This window comes from Podarcis cretensis (genome assembly GCF_951804945.1).
Source record: "Podarcis cretensis genome assembly, chromosome: 14".
In the NCBI taxonomy this organism is placed as follows: domain Eukaryota; kingdom Metazoa; phylum Chordata; class Lepidosauria; order Squamata; family Lacertidae; genus Podarcis; species Podarcis cretensis.
The window spans coordinates 26,504,823-26,524,512 of NC_137183.1; the positions used below are offsets into that span (position 1 = coordinate 26,504,823).

Consider the following 19,690-nt stretch of genomic DNA (forward strand, 5'->3'; position numbering starts at 1 on the left):
CGACTGTGATCAAACGCTTTGCAAGAAATCACAAGTGATCTTCCAATACTTGATCTCCCAAAGGTCTCTGAGCCCCTTTATCCACACCGTGTCGTTCCCTATATTCTGATTGCAAGGAGCAGGCAGCATCTGAAGCTAGAATTAAATGGTGCTGAGCTTGCTCAGACCCCCGTGTGGCAGCTCAAGGAAAGCTGCACATTTAAATTTGCTCAATCTACTCACGTCACAGCGTAATTGCTACTGGATTAAAATGGGCATACTTAGAATCACAGAATCAACAAAATTGTAGAGTTGGAAGGGACCTCGTGAGTCATCCAGCCCAGCCCCCTGCAATGCGGGAACCTTTTTGCTCAATATGAAATTAAGGGTCTCATGCTCTACGAACTGAACTATCCCACAGGGGAAGCTGCATCATACGGAGTCTGGTCCTCAGAACATCTGGCTCAGTATGGTCTACACTGTCTGGCAGCAGCTCCCCAGGGTTTCAGGCAAAGAACTCTTCCCCAGCCCTACCTGGAGATGCTAGGAATTGAACCTGGCACCTTCTGCATGCCAAGCAGATGTTCTCCCACTGATCTGGCACTGCACATGCCCCTTTGCAGCCATTTCCTGGCTACACACTGTAGGATGAAAGAGGCAGTTTGTCCCCACAATGCTTCCTTGTCACTGGGGACAAAATTTGGACCTTTCTGCCTGCTGGTCCATTCTCTCCTGCTCTGCAAACGCCCACAACCGCAATGACCGACAAACAAATGCTTATTCTACCCCCCCTCCCATGTGCCAAGAGTCCATGTTTCCTTGGAAACATAAGCAAGAGGTTTGGCTGATGGGGTGATTTCAGTGGACTGGCCATAAGCTCTCCCCATTGCCACAGACTCAACAAGAAGGAAAGACAAGTAGGAAAGAAAGGTCATCAGAGGCTGAGGGATGAGGCTGGGGACAGGAGGTCCCTAAGCCTCTTCTTCGTTCAAGGACAGATGGAGGGATGGAGGAATCTGTCAATTTCAGTTTCTCTAATCTTACATTTAGTTCTCCGCATGTTCATATCAGGTTGCGCGCATATATATATACACACACACACACACACACACACACACACACACATATATATATATAAAGTCAGCATGAAAATCCATCAGCATTTTAGTGAGAAGTTCTCCTGAAATACATATTTTGGCAACATAACTTCCTCCAAATGTAATTCATTTCTGAATATTATTTTCACTAATATACACATGTTGGTGCATTTTACCTTAGAATTCAGGTGTGCACATTACTTGGCAAGAGAACATCACTCCAAAAGTCGGAGTATGACTATGTTTCATTTTGCATATTGTTTGGAGAAGTGGGAGTTAGGTAAAGGTAAAGGGACCCCTGACCATTAGGTCCAGTCGTGGCCAACTCTGGGGTTGTGGCACTCATCTCGCTTTATTGGCCAAGGGAGCCGGCGTACAGCTTCTAGGTCATGTGGCCAGCATGACTAAGCCGCTTCTGGCAAACCAGAGCAGCGCACAGCATTCCTGCTGGAGTGGTACCTATTTATCTACTTACACTTTGACATGCTTTCGAACTGCTAGGTTGGCAGGAGCAGGGACCGAGCAACGGGAGCTCACCCCGTCGTGGGGATTCAAACCGCCGACCTTCTGATCGGCAAGCCCTAGGCTCTGTGGTTTAACCCACAGCGCCACCCGTGTCCCCCAAAGAAAAAAAGTTAGGTAGGTTCACCTTTAAATGCACAGTTGTCACCAAAAGCCCTCGAGGGGGTGGGGCAGGGCTGCCAAGGGGTGCAGCCTAAGACAGTTGTGAGTGGCAGATAGAGAGGTCTGGAGGGTTGTATATGGGGAGGCTCCCAACTTCAGCCCGCACCCTAACTCAGCTTCCATTGGGAGTGTCCTGTGAGCAGAGTTCTGCTCGTGGGATGCTACTTCAGAATAGGGGTGGGCATTTTCATTTATCTCTCTTCCTCCCTGCATTTCTTTGCTGCTCAAAAACCTGCTCTGGAGAGCTGGGAACCACAGCGGGGCCGTATCCAACAAAGCTCTAAGCTAAAGTCACTTAGGAGAATCCTTGTTCCGCTAGCAAAATGTTTTGTGCCTGTGGAACATGGTTGCACAAACCATAAGCAGGTTTCAGGGGCCTGCGTAACAGAAATGCACAACCAGCTGCACTCTTAAGTTTCCGTTCAAGAGGAAGGGAGCTCTCAAGCGCAAGTCCTGCAACACTAGGAAACCAAATCCTCACAAATTTGGAACAAACACTGTGTGGCACTTGTAAAATTGCAAGCTGAGGTAGAACAGGCACAAATAATATGAGCATTTGGAAGAAACGGGCAGGCGGCAGGGCTCCAAAAAAGAGAGAAAAGAGCGGGGTGTCACCTTTGTCCCAAGGGCGCCCCCTAAAGGGCTTCCCAGACACAAGAAGCACTGCAAGAAATTGGCCATTTCCATGTGGGGGTCACTCCCCTCCCCCACGTCAACAACAAACGTTAATTCTCTTTTGTGGGGAGGTGCAGAAGGCCTAAGGGGGAGGGGATGGAATCACAGACATTACGCCAAGCCTTTTTGCAAATCAGTCAGGTTCTAATTTATGCTCAGGCACCATCTGGCGTGTGTGTGAAACTGTCTCCATGTAAAGACGACCAGCCTTCATGTTTGGGGTGGGGGGCGTTGCTAGGTGTGACAGACATGATAGAGCAAAGAGGTGCCCTGAGGCTGTCAAGGAGGGGGGGGGCAGCCTCCTCTGTCATTGTCAGCTGTCACCCCCCCCCCCCCAACAAAGGAAATGTTGCTGCTTAAAAAGCAGCTTCACACATTATGAAGAAACAGAAGCAGGGGAGAGCACGGAATAGCTGAAACTCAACGCAATTGCACAATCTGAAACCACAAGACTCTCTGAAAGATGCTTCAAAACCGCTTTGGGTGTCCGAGTACCAAGAAACCCATAAATGAGTGGTGAGGAAATTCTGATCCAGTGTCCAAATGTGGCCCTCCATATCTTTCTATCAGGCCCTCGGGGCTCTTCACAAGCCATGCCCCCACCAGCCCTGCTGCTCTGTGGAAGACCCAGCTACTGCCTCCTCCATCTGGGCCAGGGAGGAAAGGAAGGCTTGATTCTGGTTGATGCATTTTTCACACAGAGGAGAGGGAGATTTCCCTTTGCTACAGCTATCCAAAATGAGGAATTGCTCCCCTTTGAAGCAAAGCCCATCACTCTGGGACATCTGCTCTCTCGAAGAGCCAGGCAGGTAGTGGCATTCACAGCCGGCCTATACTGAAGACACATTCAGGGAGCCGCAGGGATGTCAATCAAACCTTTGCACAATGACTCTGACAGGCAGGGACCAAAGAGGGAGAGGAGGCTTTGGGAGATTCACACTTGGCTCCACGAAGGTGGGGGCCGCAGCCCCAAGAGAGAGAACAGAGAGGGGGAGAGAACGGGTGTCTCCAGCCATTCAAAGAGAGGCCTATTCACAAGCTGTCGCTTCAGCCCGCAGGCAATCAAGATGACTGATCTCATCAAAGGTCAGCGGACCAGAGATGAACTTTCAGAGGCACCGCAAGGGAGAGGAAGCCAAGGAAAGAACGCAAGGGTGAACCAGAAGGACAAGGGTTCAGCAGCACAACCGAGGGAGCAAACAGGCCCACCTGCCAAGCTGTGAAAAACACAGGGGGCCGCGGACAGAGAGGAAGGGTGCCCCAGAAGGTGCGGTCCAACTGGCTCATGCTAGCGAGCCAAGTTTCATGCCGAAAGGGCAGCCTAGCGGGTTGAAGATGGGGCTGAGCGTACGCTGCATGAAATGAAAAAAAGAAATCCTATCCCTTCGGGGAAAGCTGGCTTCTGCAACGTGCATATATTATGCAAATCTTGCAAACTGGCACAATCCCCAGATTTTGCATAACTATGCCACCTTTGCTACTTTGCATAATTTATTCTAGTTTTGCTTGTCATGGAAAGAGGGCGGGAGCTGCAGAGGGCACTGAGGCCCCACCGCCACCCCACCCCCCAGGACATCTTATCCAGCTTGTTCTTCCTGCTCCAGCACTTGAATACTCACCATGTTTTTCCAAGTCTCTTTTTGCATGTTGTATTTAGAATGTTGTATTATTTTATTGTTTTTAGCCACCCTGAGCCCGGCTTCGGCTGGGGAGGGCGTGATATAAATAAAAAATTATTATTATTATTATTATTATTATTATTATTACAACCAGAAGAGCTAGAAACTTGCCCATTGTAAAAAGCAAAAGTCAAGATTCTGAGGAAGCTGGATCCTGTAACTTCTTCTGTCATGCAAAACCAAAGCTCTCTTTATTATTATTATTATTATTATTATTATTATTATTATTATTTGACCTTACAGGATCTGAGGGTGACTTGATGCATATAAGGAATCCTTCACTGGTTATGGCAAGCAATGGCATAAAAAGAAGAAGAAGATTTGTATGGCTGAAGTCCCCCTAGGAAATGTTCATTGCCATGCCTGGCAGAGCCACAATGCCATAGGTTGTACCCAGTGCTAGTCCTACTCTTGCTTTCCAAGGGGTTGGACTAGATGACCCTTTTCCACCTAAAGTCAGGGGAACCAGCTTGGTGTCCTCCAGGGGTTGCTAAACTCCCATCATTGCTGTCCACTGGCCAAGCTGGCTGTGACTGATGGCATTTTGGGTCCAGTAATATCTGGAAAGCTAGTGACTGCCCACCCTTTGATTACAGCATCATGGACCATGATGGCTAAAGCAGCAAGAGATAATGTGGTGCCCTTCAGGATGACGACTTCCATCAGGTGTGTTGCCTCTGGTGCTGAGTGATCTCAAAGAAAGCATTCAAGAAGCGACCAGTGAACATTACAATGACTGGGGAAGCAGAGAGTTAATAGGGGAGAGGTGGGGATGGGGAAAAATTGTTCATAAGATGCAAGTTTATGGAGGAGAGCAAGTCTTTGGCCAGGGCTCAGCGTTGCTTTTTGGCAGAATTAATAAATAATACCCACTTAATTACCATTTTGTAAATACAAGAAACACACACACACAAAAATCAATATCAGGAGCTATCTTTGCATCGAGATGGTTGGCCTCTGCTACATGCCGTTGTGGTAAATGCATCTTGGCAATATAGACCCTTTAAGATAATTTATTTCTTCCCTGCAGATGACTCACCACCACCGCTCCAAGCAGAGACACACAGAGACAGAGCAGGCCAAAGTCAAGCAATGCACCTTCATTCTGTTACATTTTCTCACCTCACACCCCATACAAGCTCACAGCCATGCTGGCTGAAGCTGGTGAGAGTTGTCATCCGCAACTCTGGCAGGTTAACACATTGCAGAAGGCTGCTCTGAACCTCGTGTACAAAAAACAAACAAACTTTCCCCATCATCCTTGGTCAATGGGCGCTGGAGAGGCCAACTACAGCTGGAAGTTCAGGCTTCCTTGTTCTTTCTCTCATTGAGAAACCCTCCCTTTCCCCAAGTCAGGAAGGCTGGAGTTTGGGAGTGAGATGGTGCTCAGAATTATAAAGAAGCTGGAAGCTTCCTGGCTCACATGAGAGCACTGTTGTGCTCAAGGTTCTGGTTGTGGGTTTCCCATTGGGCCATCTGGTTCGCCATTGTGGGAAAGGGATTCTGGACTGGGTAGGCTTACAATATGTCATTCATGTGGGCTCTCCTTATATTCTTATAGCAATTATGGGGAAAGCTCCAGTTAGAATTTTGGGAAGCGTCCATGGAAAAGGAAAGCCATTGCCTGTGACCCAACACTTTTCATTTAGCTTTATTTTCTTCTATGTGTTATCCAACAAGTGAGGAGGAGATCGTTTAGATAATACTGCCAATTAATTAGTAAACAGTTCAATCTGGGGTAGATTACTTCCCCCGAATTTTCATTGCTCTTTCCCCTGCCCTCTTCTAATCAACAAAAAAAAAAAAAAAAAGGGAAAAGGAAAATCCTTCAGGGGCATTCAGTCTTTTTATTACTATATGATGAGTTTTAATCCAATGAAATTTTCAGTAGGGGAAAGCATGTAATCTAATTAAGAGACTCAGGCTGCAGTTTAGCTGGACTCATTAACTGCAAGATAAGAGATCCCATCATTACAGAGACAAATACTGCCCCCCCTCAAGTGCACATCCGAAGGCCACTATGCAAACTGATTCTGCTTGGAACGAACGGGGCTATACCGTTTAGTCATGCACACAAGCATGAAACAAAGGGATTTGGGGGAGAGGGAGAGAGAGATTGAGAGAGGGGGAGAGAAAGGATGAGGAAAGCATCCCAGGAAATCTGGCTTCTTTCTGCAACTCCTCCTTTCCAATAACATCCAGCACCTCAAAAACAGTTAAAAAGGACTTCTCGGTATCATGGGTTTAGGAATCACCAACAACATGGACGTATTGGTTGTAAGAAACTTACCCCTAGTATATATAAAAAAAGGTAAAGGTAAAGGACCCCTGGACGGTTAAATCCAGTCAAAGGTGACTATGAGGTTGTGGCGCTCATCTTGCTTTCAGGCCGAGGGAGTCAGCTTTTGTCTGCAGAAAGTTTTCCGGGTCATGTGGCCAGCAGGACTAAACTGCTTCTGGAGCAATGGAACACCGTGGCGGAAACCAGAGCGCATGGAAATGCCGTTTACCTTCCCGCAGCAGCGGTACCTGTTTATCTACTTGCACTGGCGTGCTTTTGAACTGCTAGGTTGGCAGGAGCTGGGATAGAGCAACAGGAGCTCACTCCATCGTGGGGATTCGAACCACTGACCTTCTGATCGACAAGCCCAAGAGGCTCAGTGGTTTAGACCACAGCACCACCCGCATCCTAGAAAAAACGCTTGGTTCATCTAGGCCCTTTTTGGTATGGAGAAAGTGGGTAGAGGAAAGGTTTGCTCCCTTTCTCGTAACACTCAACCTCTCTCATAGCTCTCAGACTTGGGGACATCCAATGAAACTGAATGATGGAGGATTCTGGGCAAATCAAAAGGAAGTCCTTCTTTAGGCTGCACATAGCTAAACAATGGAGCTTGTTCCCTCAGGAGGCAATGGTGGCCACCAACATGGATGGCTTTGAAAGAGGATTGGACAAATTGTGAAAACAGGATGCTGGACTAGATGGGCCTGACCCAGCAGACTCCTCCTATTTTCTTATGCCAGTCATTTTCAAATTGCATTCTGCAAAACCAAAGTGTCTCTTGGAAATATATCTAAGGCGCTCCTCCATGAAAAGATAATGCTTATGTATTGCAACAATTCAATCCCGCAAAGGACTGCTGGGTGTTTTCCAGGGTATTTTCCCAGTTCACCACGGGGTGGGGGTGGGGGTGGGGGTGGGGGAGGAGTTACAAGAGACCTATAAGCTCTTCTTGAATAGACATGGGGCCCTACAACATGCTCCAGCACTGTCTGAAAGAAACAGAACTTTGTCATGCTGCACAGTGATTAAGGTGTCAAGAACAGGAGTGGACAGACTTGGGTTCAAATTCTAGCTCATCCATGGAAGAGAGGGCAGAAGTCCCATTGCGCTAGCAGGACTTGTTACAATGGCTCCCATGAGTACACCTGAGTCATTTACAAGGCTGATCGCCAAAGAATTGATGCTTTTGAATGATGGTGCTGGAGGAGACTCATGAGAGTCCCATGGACTGCAAGAAGATCAAACTTATCCATTCTTAAGGAAGTCAGCCCTGAGTGCTCACTGGAAGGACAGATCGTGAAGCTGAGGCTCCAATACTTTGGCCACCTCATGAGAAGAGAAGACTCCCTGGAAAAGACCCTGATGTTGGGAAAGATGGAGGGCACAAGGAGAAGGGGACGACAGAGGACGAGATGGTTGGACAGTGTTCTCGAAGCTACCAGCATGAGTTTGACCAAACTGCGGGAGGCAGTGGAAGACAGGAGTGCCTGGCGTGCTCTGGTCCATGGGGTCACAAAGAGTCAGAAATGACTAAACAACTAAACAACAACAACAAATACTAGCATGAGCACCTTGACTTGGACCCAGAAATAAACTGGCAACAAATTTTTCTGTCATCTCTTTCTCTGCAATGAGTGGCATTGGTTTTTGCAGAACTGTTTTCCAACAGGGGTTTAACGGTTTGCTTCCCAACTGCGGGTCAAATTGACCTCCCTTCCCTGCACTTTGAGGTAATAAGTGTCCTTGTGACCGACTTTCTCTGAATCCGGGCCTCTTATCTCGCCAGGGAAAGCAAAAAAAGACCAAAGAACCACATTTTCATGCCGTAGTACAGAGTGGTATTTGTGTGGTGGAAATAGCAGGCCTGGGTGAGCCTAGTGTGAAAATTACTGGTCAGTGGGTTTCGGTTTCTATGGAAATAACAGGCAACAATACAGAGAGAAATAACAGAGCTGGAGGGATAAACCCTGTAGCTTCATATAATCTCCTTAACGTGATATAACAGCGTTAAGTATATTAACAGATGTGTATGAGCTTCAAGAAAATAATAATAATAATTGTTGTTGTCATGATCCAAAGCTCCTCCGGGGTCCTGTTGGGCCTACAAGCAAGTGGAGATTCCTCTTAGGTACAGAAGACATTGACTGAAAACATAAGTTCTGCCAGCCATATGATGAAATGCTATTAAATTAAAGGGCTTCTGAGAATGTAGAGAGTGCCTACCCTGTACAGTGGTACCTCGGGTTAAGAACTTAATTCGTTCTGGAGGTCCGTTCTTAACCTGAAACTGTTCTTAATCTGAAGCACCACTTTAGCTAATGGGGCCTCCCGCTGCCGCCGCTGCATGATTTCTGTTCTCATCCTGAAGCAAAGTTCTTAACCCGAGGTACTATTTCCAGGTTAGCGGAGTCTGTAACCTGAAGCGTATGTAACCCGAGGTACCACTGTACCCGCAAGGGTTATCATAGCCAGCCGTTACACTCCTGGGTTTGCTGCTGGGGGTGAGGCAGACTGAGCTTTTAGGCCAGTAAACGGGTTTTGAGTAGGTCAGAGCTGCAAAGCTTAATAATAATAATAATAATAATAATAATAATAGGTATATTAAAAACATACAGATAATTACAATAAAAACAGCACAGCACCAGCCCTTTCTTTAAAAGAAGTCAGTTCCCAGAAGAATCTTAAGATCTACGCATAACAGCAATTTACCTGTTGTTGTTCTTTAGCTTAATGTGGTCCGTAGGTTCTAAAATCTGCCCGTTCTTCAGCCACGTTATCTGTGGAGGAGGTTCCCCCTGTGCCAAGCAGGTAAAGATGGCGGTGGTCCCCACGGGCCTGGAAATAGACTGCGGGTGCTGTACAAATTCTGCAGGAGCTGCAAAGACAAAGGAAAACATGGGCTCCATATCTATCATCTATCTATATATCATCTATATATCATCTATCTATCAACTATCTATCTATCTATCATCTATCTATCTGTCCTCTGTCTGTCATTTGTCTATCTATATAATCTATCTATCTATCTATCTATCTATCTATATCTATCTATCTATCTATCTAGGAGTGGGGGAGGCAGAAAACTAAGCTTATTGCAGAGGTGAATGTTTTCCTGTGCTAGACCCAGATAAATGAATGGGAGCTGCTGGAACTGGCATCACCATGATGCCCAGGGAGATGCCAGGGCCTAAGTGCCCTGGGAGGGGCCTGCATTGGTCTCCCTTTATGAAGAACATTGTGCCTTCAAATACACACACATAGAAAGTTGCATAAAGAGCTAGAGGGTTATATAGCTGGACTGGCACAGCATGACTTCCAGCCAGTCTTGGCTCTGCCACCAATGACCTGGAGCACTCAGTGGGGAAATAGACAGTGGCCACACACACAAAAACAGTGTGTTCTTGTGATGGCTGATTTTGAGAAGCGTTCCCCTTTTTCTTTATTGCAACCCATTTTCACCATTTGTGGGAAAGCATTGTATGAACAAAATTACCAGTGAATGAATGACATGATCTGGAAAGGAATGCCCAGACCTGTAATCCCCAGAGCAGAAGGAAGTGAATTTAGAACCAGCACCACCCCTCCTATTAACTCAGGCAGGGAGTGATCTAGGGGGTCCAGCTTGTGGTGTACAGAAAAGGGAATTTCAGCAGGTAGAGTTAGTTGTGCAAAGTACACCTCTCAAAAAGCAACAACAACAACAACCCCTTCTTCTACTCAGCTACTAAAGACTCAGGAGCCTTGCCTTCTTTTACATTTGGCCTCCCTAGAGGGCTCACGGCACTGTAGACAAAAAGGGGCAACTGGGAAACAAGAGGAAGGTATCAGCATACTTGTGGAGGACCAGCATTTCTGTCCACCCCCCTCTGCTTCAGTCAGAGGATGCTGGTGCCCATCTGGATATTCACCAGCCTGTCCGGTCTCTTATGACACCAAATGGCTAATTGGAAACAACAGAAAGGATGGGTGTTTGGGAGGGATGCCTGTTTCTTTGCAATCTGTTCTTTTTTCTCCCTGCCTCAAAAAGAAACACCCTCTTCATTTTGTCGTTGTATGTCTTAAGTTGTTAACCATTCTCCTATACGGAGCTTGTTCATTTGTGACAAGGGATGAAAATGAGATTCCCAACATCTGAGGTCAGAGAACCGAGAGGAATATAGGAAACTTGTCTGCTGCAGGGATCAAAGGAAGGAGATCAAAAGGACTCTCTGAGAGGGTCAGAGAAGGGAGACAGAAGAAGCTGGTTTAACATTTAGTACAGGGAGATGTTCCTGTCCCCTCGCCCCCAACTGAACTTGATTATAATACCACTGTGTTAAGTTGGCTTAAAAGATAATGATTGCTTGGAATAAATAAGCATTTTGAAAGTGCTTTAACAATCAAACCTTCTTCCCTGGAAACTCTGGACACTGTAGCTCTGAGCAGGCAATAGAGGATTCCAAACCACTCTCAGCACCCTTGGCAAACTACATCTCCCAGGGTTCTTTGCGGGGAGCCATGACCGCTTACAGCGGTATCACAGCACTTTAAATGTATGGTATAGATGTGGCCTTAGTTGGATGGGCAAGATTCAAATGGAATGAATGAATGAATGAACTCCTTTGCCAGGCTAGTTCTATGCTACTGTCAAAAGAACAGTTCTTTATACTTTAGGAAAGAATGCCAACTTTGCAAAGGGCTTACTGAAAGCTTACTGAAAGTGTAGGAGTCTGGTATCATTTGATGCAAGGAAGAGAATGAGTGGGTCACAATAAGTAGCTAACAACTGGAATGAGAGATTTTCTGTGGGTACAGAAAGCAGCAGCTACTGCAACAAGAACAGAGGAGGGATTCTTTGTTTGAGACCCCCAGCCCTTCTTAGGAACATGGAAGTATGTGCCACACGTAGCTCAGGACTGCCCACACTGACTGGCAGTGACTCTCTGAGGTTTTTCAGGTAGGGGACATTTCAAGCCTTAACTGGAGACGATAGGAATTGAACCTGAGACCTCCTGCATGCAAGGCCCTTCTCCCCTTTCTTTCCTCACTCTCACTTCTCTGCAATCCTGAGGCTTTTGCATTATGCCAGCAGCTTCTGAATATGTTCCAGGCACTCCCTGATTTACTGCTCCAAACCTTCAACCGGCCCACTTGCGGCATGAGTTATTAACAAGCATTTTGTTTAACACCTTTTGCTTTCAGTATGTCATTTGTGTCTACCTGAGAACGTAGTGTGTGAGCTGACGAAAACCAGCAGATGGGCATGCCACAGACCCTGTGGTGCCTTCAAATCAGCAGCCCACTCACTGCTGCAGAAATAAATTATTCTGTGTCTGGGAAAGGGTGAAGGATGAGGAGGAGGACACCCTAACATCAAGGGTTCAATGGGTCATCCTCTGTCAGCAGCAGCCGTTCCTCCTCCTCCTCACACTCTGCTTCTTTCGTTGCATAATGGCTCCTCCAGCCCAACTGCTTTGAGAGCTGTGTTGCAGAGGATGGCCGACCTTTCGCTCACCTGGTCAACCGCAACGAGCAAGACTGCAGCTACACACACACACACATCTAAAGCACATGCCTTCCCTCAAAGGCTCTTGGGAACTGTAGCTATCACAGACCCACAACTCCCAGCCCCTCAACAAACTACAGCTTCCAGGATTCTTTGCAGGAAGCCATGTGCTTTCAATGTATGGTGTGCATGCAGCTTAACTCTCCAAGGGACGTGGGGAGCTGCCTCATATTATGTCAACCCATGCAAGCTCAGGCTTGTCTACATAGGGGATGAGGAACCTCAGGCCCAGGGACTGGATGTACCCTCCAAGGCTCTCTATCTCTGTTTTGCATCCTCTCCTTGAGTGTCTTTGCCTGGCTGGAATTTTGTCCTAGAATTTTTGTGATGCCTTACCCTTCCCTAGATGGGAGGATAGAGAAGAGCTTTCAAAGAGGATTAGACAAATCCATGTGGAACAAGCCGATCAATGGCTACTAACCACAATGGCTAGGCTTACCTCTACTTCAGAGGCAACATGCAGGTGGGCAGAGTGCTGTTGCACCCATTTCCAACTCACGAGCTTCCCAAGGGCATCTGGTCTGCCGCTGCGAGGGCAGGATGCTGGCCTAGATGAGCCACCGGCCAGATCCTCCAGGGCTGTTCTTAGAGGTGTGTGCAAATATGAATGGACACCAGCCTACCATACAAAGGTGAAATTGACAGGAATTGCTCCATCCAATTTTGGCTCTAGCCTCACCCACCGCTGGCATGTGGGCCCCAGAAGGTTGCCCAGGTGGAAATGGGGCCCTTGGGTCAAATTGTTTTTGTTTACTTCTATATGGGGTTCCAGCACCTCTCAGGTGGGTGCCATGGCTATGATAAGAGAACTATGGGAGGCATTCATGGTGAGTTCCAGCACCTCTTTTTCTAGAAAAATAGAACTGCTTATATATTAAATTTGTATCCTGCTCTTCCTCCCAAGGGAATTTGGCTCAACAGTGGATCTACAGTGGCGGCATCTCTCCTGGCTTTTAGAGAAGGGTTGTTCCTAGCCCTGCCAGGCCTTCTGCACATGTCATGTGCTCTCTGTTTGTTCCTATGTTTGTTTTCTTTCTAGGCCGCAACTGACTTGGGAATGGTGGTTTGGAGGAATCATTTGCGAACGCGCACAGGATGGCACCAAGTTACTGGTGCCCAAGGAAGGGGGTCTTTCGGGCCAATGGGTCTGGCTATAACGGGGGCTATAACAATGTTATTTGGAGGCAAGGATGTTAGCAGAAAGAGATCTCCTTCCCCATTGCCCCAAAGGGGGAAAAAACCCTCTTGCCTGGCCATCCCTGTGAAAATGGCCAATTAGGCCGCTCAGGTGGGAGAGAGATAATTTGAGATTCAGAGGCTCATCAAACCGAGCAGTTAACGAGGGGAGCTGATGAGAATGCGGGCTGCTGGAAACGGGCTACTTCAAAGGCGAAGCCGAGGGCTCGTAATCAGGGAAAGGATTAACAGCATTCAACTCTGTGCTGCCAGCTGTGTTGCTCCCCTTTTCTCTCCCCAGCCCCCCTCAAACCCTGGAAAAGGCATTCTCTGTGCAAAAACTTCACCATGGAGACTGGACACACAGCAAACATTTGAGAAACTCATTTTGGGGCAGCATTGGCCAAGGTAATTAAAAATGGCTTTTCAGGTCCGCCGTTAGGAGGATTTTGCCTTTGGTGGGAGGAGAGAAAAGCCCCCACATTTCCCTGGTGCACAGACCACACAGCAGAGGGGTTTAGTTGCAGGATTGCAGCTACAGGAGAGCATGGAACTGAGCTCTCTCACTAAGTTTTCAGCTTCCTTTTTTTTTTTCCTTTCCCCAAAACAAAAGGAAAAAAGTAAGCTTCTAGCCCCTTTACATAGGGAGAAGGAAGGAGGTAAGGGCAGGCAGCATTAAGAAAGTAAGAAAAGCCCATCTAGTCCAGCCTCCTGTTCTCACAGTGGCCAGCCAGAAACCTGCAAGCAGGATTTGAGCACTGTAGCATATTCCCCCCGCTGAGGTTTCCAGAAACTGGTATTCAGAAACATTACTGGCTCTAAATGTGGAGGTAAAGAACAGTCATGATGGCCAGTAGCCGTTGGTACCTTTCTCCTCCATGAATTTGTCTAATCTGAGTTCATCTGAGATTCTGTCCTGAATCTTCCAACATTCGACTCAGCCCCTGACTGAGTTCTAGCATTATGAGAGAGGGAGAAAAACTTTTCTATCTCTGCTTTCTTCATGCCATGCAAGATTTTTTAAAACAAACAAACTGTCATGCCTCATTTGCCTTTTCTTGAACCTAAAAAGTACCAAATGCTGCAAGCTTTCTTCATAGCGATATTGTTCCCTCCCCTCAATCATTTTGGTTGTCCTTTTCTATCCAATTGCTCTGCAGAACATCAACCTCAGTGCTCTCTGGTCAAAGAGGACAGAACAATGCCAGACTGCTGAAGGTATTTGGCCAAGTCAAATCTTGTAGGTTTAAGGGATGGGGAAAGAGGCCCAGCTCTTGGTCCTGAAACTGCCGTCAGTGCCGAAGGCTGCAACATGATTGCTGACAAAAGTGAGGCCTTGTCAGCGTATTAGACTTCTGTTCAGAGAGTTATACTGGCCACTGATTTATTACTAGCTGTAATTCAAGGTGTTACTCTTAGTATATAACAGCTTGGGAACAGTTTGCTTGAAGGATTGCCTTGCCCACTTAACTGTTTTTGTCTGTGGAACTGGCATTTTTCAAGTGCCACATAATGTTTGCTCTTGCACTTGCAAGCAAGCAATCTTTCACTGTGGCACCCCATGAATGTTGGAACTCCCTGCCCATTTACATTGAAGGGAGGCACATTCGCTGCAATTTTTTTTCACCTCCTGCCACAAACATTTCTTTCAAGCAAGCCTACCCAGACATGTAAATTTGGCATGAATTTTACTGTGTAGTTTTATTTTATAATGTAGGTTTTAAAGCTGATTTTATTTCGAAAAATAAATAAATCTTAGGCTAAGGTTTTTTACTGGCTATTTTTATAAGTAATTTTAATTCTGTGCAAAACTACTTTGAGGATTAATAAGTGGTATACAGTGGTGCCCCGCAAGACGAATGGCTCGCAAGACGAAAAACGCGCTAGATGAAAGGGTTTTCCGTTTTGGAGGCGCTTCGCAAAACGAATTTCCCTATGGGCTTGCTTCGCAAGACGAAATGTCTTGCAAGTTTTTCCAACTTTTTTCCCTTCCCCCCCTTTTTCTAAGCCGCTAAGCTGCTTATCTGCTTATCCGCTAAGCTGATAAACCGCTAAAAGCCGCTAATAGCGCTAATCCGCTAAGCTGTCAATGGGCTTGCTTCGCAAGACGAAAAAACCGCTAGACGAAGAGAATCGCGGAACGGATTCTTTTCGTCTTGCGAGGCACCACTGTATAAATGATCTTTTCAACAAAACAAAAATAATAAATACATTTAGGCTCCCTCATCACTCCCTTGTTACTATCACCACATTTTCAGCTGCAACCCTGTTTAGGTGATCAGAAGAGGGAATTTCCAGGACACAGTTACACTACTTTTAAAAATGAAAAATCCATTCATGATGAGGAAGTAGACACTGGACATTTCCTCATGTGATGCCAGGAACACTCTTAACTTGAAATGCGCTACTTGTAAAATGTTGCTAATGAAGTATAGGAAGTGAAAGAGACCATTTTAAAAAAACTGAGTGTACATGCTAGTCAATGTCACTCTTCTGTTCTAGCTGAAGGAAATCCAAGGGCACCATTTACATTTTGTTTGTGAAAACAGCCATTTGGTGTCTTAGCAATTGAGGGATCGCGATCCTGACTGCCTTACCTTGCACCACCAACCTTCCTTGGGCTGTCCGCCTCACCCTTGTGCCGGGTTTATTGGCCGCGCACACGTATATCCCAGAATGCTGCACAGTGAGGTCAGAGATCATCAGGTTTCCTGTCCCAAGGACCTGAATTCCTTCAACGCCAATCGGCCGGCCATCTGGGTTGGAGAAACACAAGAGCAAATTACACTCTGGGTCTGTCTGGTATTTACAGTGCGAAGGAGCCTGGAACTAACTAACTCTCTCTCTCTCTCTCTCTCTCTCTCGCTTAATCTAGCAAGACACCATTTCCCCTAGAACAACCAGGCTCACTCTAAGGGACCAGAAATGGGACGAGGAGATTTGCTTCTCTTATGCCAAACCCAAACTCTCTTTTGAGGCAGCCCTGAACAGATTTTAGCTTTCAACATCAGTTGTGTTTTTTAAAAAAATCATTAATAAATTTGATTCTAATGCCACATGAACAACAAGAGTGCACAATAAGTTATACTGTTGAGATGTGAGAATTACTCATATGTACAAATCTCAGCAATTCTTCCTGATTTAAGATAAATAAACAAATATAATACAGGCACAAATTTAAGTTCCATCCATTGGATGCACATAAATTGGTCATTGCCTGTACAGTGGTGCCTCGCAAGACGAAAAGAATCCGTTCCGCGAGTCTCTTCGTCTTGCGGTTTTTTCGTCTTGCGAAGCAAGCCCATTGACGGCTTAGCGGATTAGCGCTATTAGCGGTTTAGCGGCTTATCAGCTTAGCGGCTTAGAAAAAGGGGGGGGGGAGGAAAAAAATCCTGCAGGAACTCGCAAGACATTTTCATCTTGCGAAGCAAGCCCATAGGAAATTCGTTTTGTGAAGCACCTCCAAAACGGAAAACCCTTTCGTCTAGCGGGTTTTTCGTCTTGCGAGGCATTCGTCTTGCAGGGCACCACTGTATTTTAAAGGTGTAGTCATATGCCCAGGTTTACCGTGACCACTGAATTTGGTCACACTGAACACTTTTAGCTATTATTAGAATGATGTGAGGATGAGCACTTCTACATTGCTTATTAATACAACATAAAAAAACCACAATTTATATAGCTGGTTTTATATACTGGCTGGTTTTATATACTCTTGGAGATTTTTCTTTCATACTAAACTTATATAAATGTGGCTCCTGGGGGGTTGCCCATGGGGGATTTCACCCCTCATGCTGGAAAAAAAAGAAGGCTTTTCGCTGAAACCGAACTACTGGTTCCATTTCTATTAAGTTCTTTTTGTAATTCAGAGCATCCTTCAAAAATGCTGTCCATTTAATAATTACAATCTGCCTCTCACAACTTTTGCAGCAGTTCCTTCTCTCAACTTCAGATATATACATCATAATATATATTTTTTTTAAATGCAGTTGTAGAGAAAGAAGGTGTTTCATATTTGTATGGTGCAGTCAAGGTGGCAAAAGGTATTTAAAGCAAGCTGCATTGCTGTGGTCAGGGCAGCAAACCACAACAAACAGAGCACATTGATGTGGCCTTGTGTGTGTGTGTGTGTGTGTGTGTGTGTGTGTGTGTGTGTGTTTAAAGCTTCTAGCTTGGCTATGGTTGACAGAGGCAGTGACCCCACTCTGCTCCAGCAGTCCTGGGATCAGCAGGGCCTCCATAGCTCACCAACCAGCCGTGAGGGATTAGAAGCTAGAATCTCATTAACTAGCAGAGAGAGCTTTAGCACTGAAAATGAAAGGGTGAATTCGCTCTCCTATGGAGAGCCAAGAAACATCTGATCCTGCTGGCTCCGAAGAACATCTTATGCTATGTTTAAGGAACGTGGCTTTCCTCAAAGAATCCTGGGAACTGTGGTTTATTAAGGGTGCTCAGAATTGTATGCCTGTGTGAGCAGTAAACTACATTTCCCAGGATTCCATGGGGGAAGCAACGTGCTTTAACTGTATTACGGGTACGCAGCCTGCCTTTCAGGGACATAGAGAAGCGGGTGTGAAGAAACCACAAGAAACAGAAGACAGAAGCATTGCAGGGGGTTGAACTAGATGACCCTCTGGGTCCCTTCCAACGCAACCAGCTTTACACGCAAAACTAGCAACTTCTTCCAGCTCACAAGGGTTTTCATACCCTCAAACCAAATTCCTACCTAGCAGCAACTACAATATGCTGTATGTAACTTTGCCCACACTGAAGTAATAGCAAAGCTCTCCTTTCTTGTGTATGGATTCTGACACGAGGATAACCTCTGGTCACTTACCAAGTCGACTCCAGGAGACGATAGGCCTGGGGTTTCCGGTTGCAATGCATTCCAGGATGGCAGTCTGGTGCACAGTTAAGGTCAGGTTTTCTGGTCCCACGAGAATCATGGGATCCTTGTACACGGGAGAATGAGAACCTGTGCATGGCAGACCAAGCATTAACATGAGACATTCTGAAATCGAGAAGATGCATCTGTATGTGTATATATACACCTCATTGCTGGGGCGGGTGCTCCGAGTGTAAGGTTTCAGAAGTGCTGTTTCACGTCAAGGCTAGAGCAGAGCATCAGCTCAGTGGTAAAGGATCTGCTTTGCGTGCAGAAGGTCCCAGGTTCAATCCCCAAGTAGGGATGGGAGAGTTCCCTGCCTGAAACCATGGCGTGTTTCTGCCGGTCATTGTAGGCACAGTACTGAATGAGCTGTGCCAATGGCCTGACTCAATGGCAGGCAGTTCCTAGTGTTCGTATGAGAAGGCAGCCATGACCCAAACCTGCCTGCCTTCCCTACTCATTGCAGAGGCTGAAATGCTGCAGGGAGAAGGTTCTCTTGACCAGGAAAGAACACAAGGGGCTGACTCCTGGAATTTATACCAGGCTTGGCCAATCAGGAGCTTTGCGCTGCCTGCCAGTCACAGGAGCAGATGCTGCATCATGCTATTCCCTTCTACAGCTGAAGGGGGCGCTTCTAGGCAACCTGTTCACTGAGCAGGGAAATTAGACAACACTGTTGGTTTACAGGGAAATTAGACAATGCTGGCTATTTAATGATTCTGATTTGTTTGTAGGGGAGGTTACACAACCTTGCATCAAAGCAAGTGTAATTCCACAATTTTCAATGCACTGCCCTGTCACTTTCCTCACTGCAAACAGCCTGACAATTTGGGGAAGCAGGTTTGTTGCACAAGACCTCCCAGTCAACTATAATTGGGCAACCTGAATTTGCTGGGATGTGATTCAATCCCACCCTAAAACAGCAATGATCTGGAAGCTGAAACACCCACAACACCCTAGTTCACTAGGCTTGGCTCCCGTGCGCAGATGTCCACAAGGGTTCCAAGGTTAAGCCACGAGGCACAATTGGTTTATTATACAATCTTTTAAAAGAGTCAGTGTGGCATAATAATGATTAGTGTTGGACTGGGATGTGGGGAGAGCTGGGTTCGAATCCCCACTCAGCCGTGAAGTTCAGTGAGTGACTCTGGGCCACTCAACGTCCCATCTCTTAGCCTAACCTACCTCATAGGGTTGTTATGGTGATGAAATGGAAAGAAGGAAGAACCATGTACACCACCTTTTAGATCCTTGGAAGACAAAGGTGGTGTTTAAATGCAATCAATCAATCAGTCAGTCAGTCAGTCAGTCAATCAATCAATCAATCAATCAATAAAACCAGCCTTCCTATGCCCTCTAAATCCTACACTGCATGCTGCCTTATACTGAGTCAGACCAACTAGCTCAACCCTGACTGATAGCAGCTCTCCAAGGATTCAGGTAAGACTTTTTCCCAACTCCTATCTGGAGACGTCAAGGATTGAACCTGGTTCCTTCTGTATGCAAAGCAGATGTTCTATCACTGAGGTAGGTCTCTCTCCCCTGACACCAATTCACTTGCCGCCCTGGGCAGCTCCCCTTGGGATCACCTTAGCTCTAAGATTAAGCTGTTGGGAGAGCTGCTTGCTCGGTCAGGTTCTGCTCATCACCAAAAAGCAAGCAGTGCCAGCTTGGGCCTCAGAGGCA

General features: G+C 46.4%; 1 protein-coding gene across 1 annotated transcript in view; it reads right to left on the reverse strand.

The window, feature by feature from the left end:
- The window catches only part of IGDCC3 (immunoglobulin superfamily DCC subclass member 3), a 120,781-nt gene that overhangs the window by 14,948 nt on the left and 86,143 nt on the right, over positions 1-19,690 (reverse strand). Inside the window, exons 5-7 of the mRNA XM_079954249.1 lie at positions 17,954-18,091; positions 15,714-15,872; positions 9,105-9,270 (exon numbers count right to left, since the gene is read on the reverse strand). Coding sequence (XP_079810375.1) covers positions 9,105-9,270; positions 15,714-15,872; positions 17,954-18,091 — 463 coding nt within the window. The remainder of the gene's footprint in view (positions 1-9,104; positions 9,271-15,713; positions 15,873-17,953; positions 18,092-19,690) is intronic.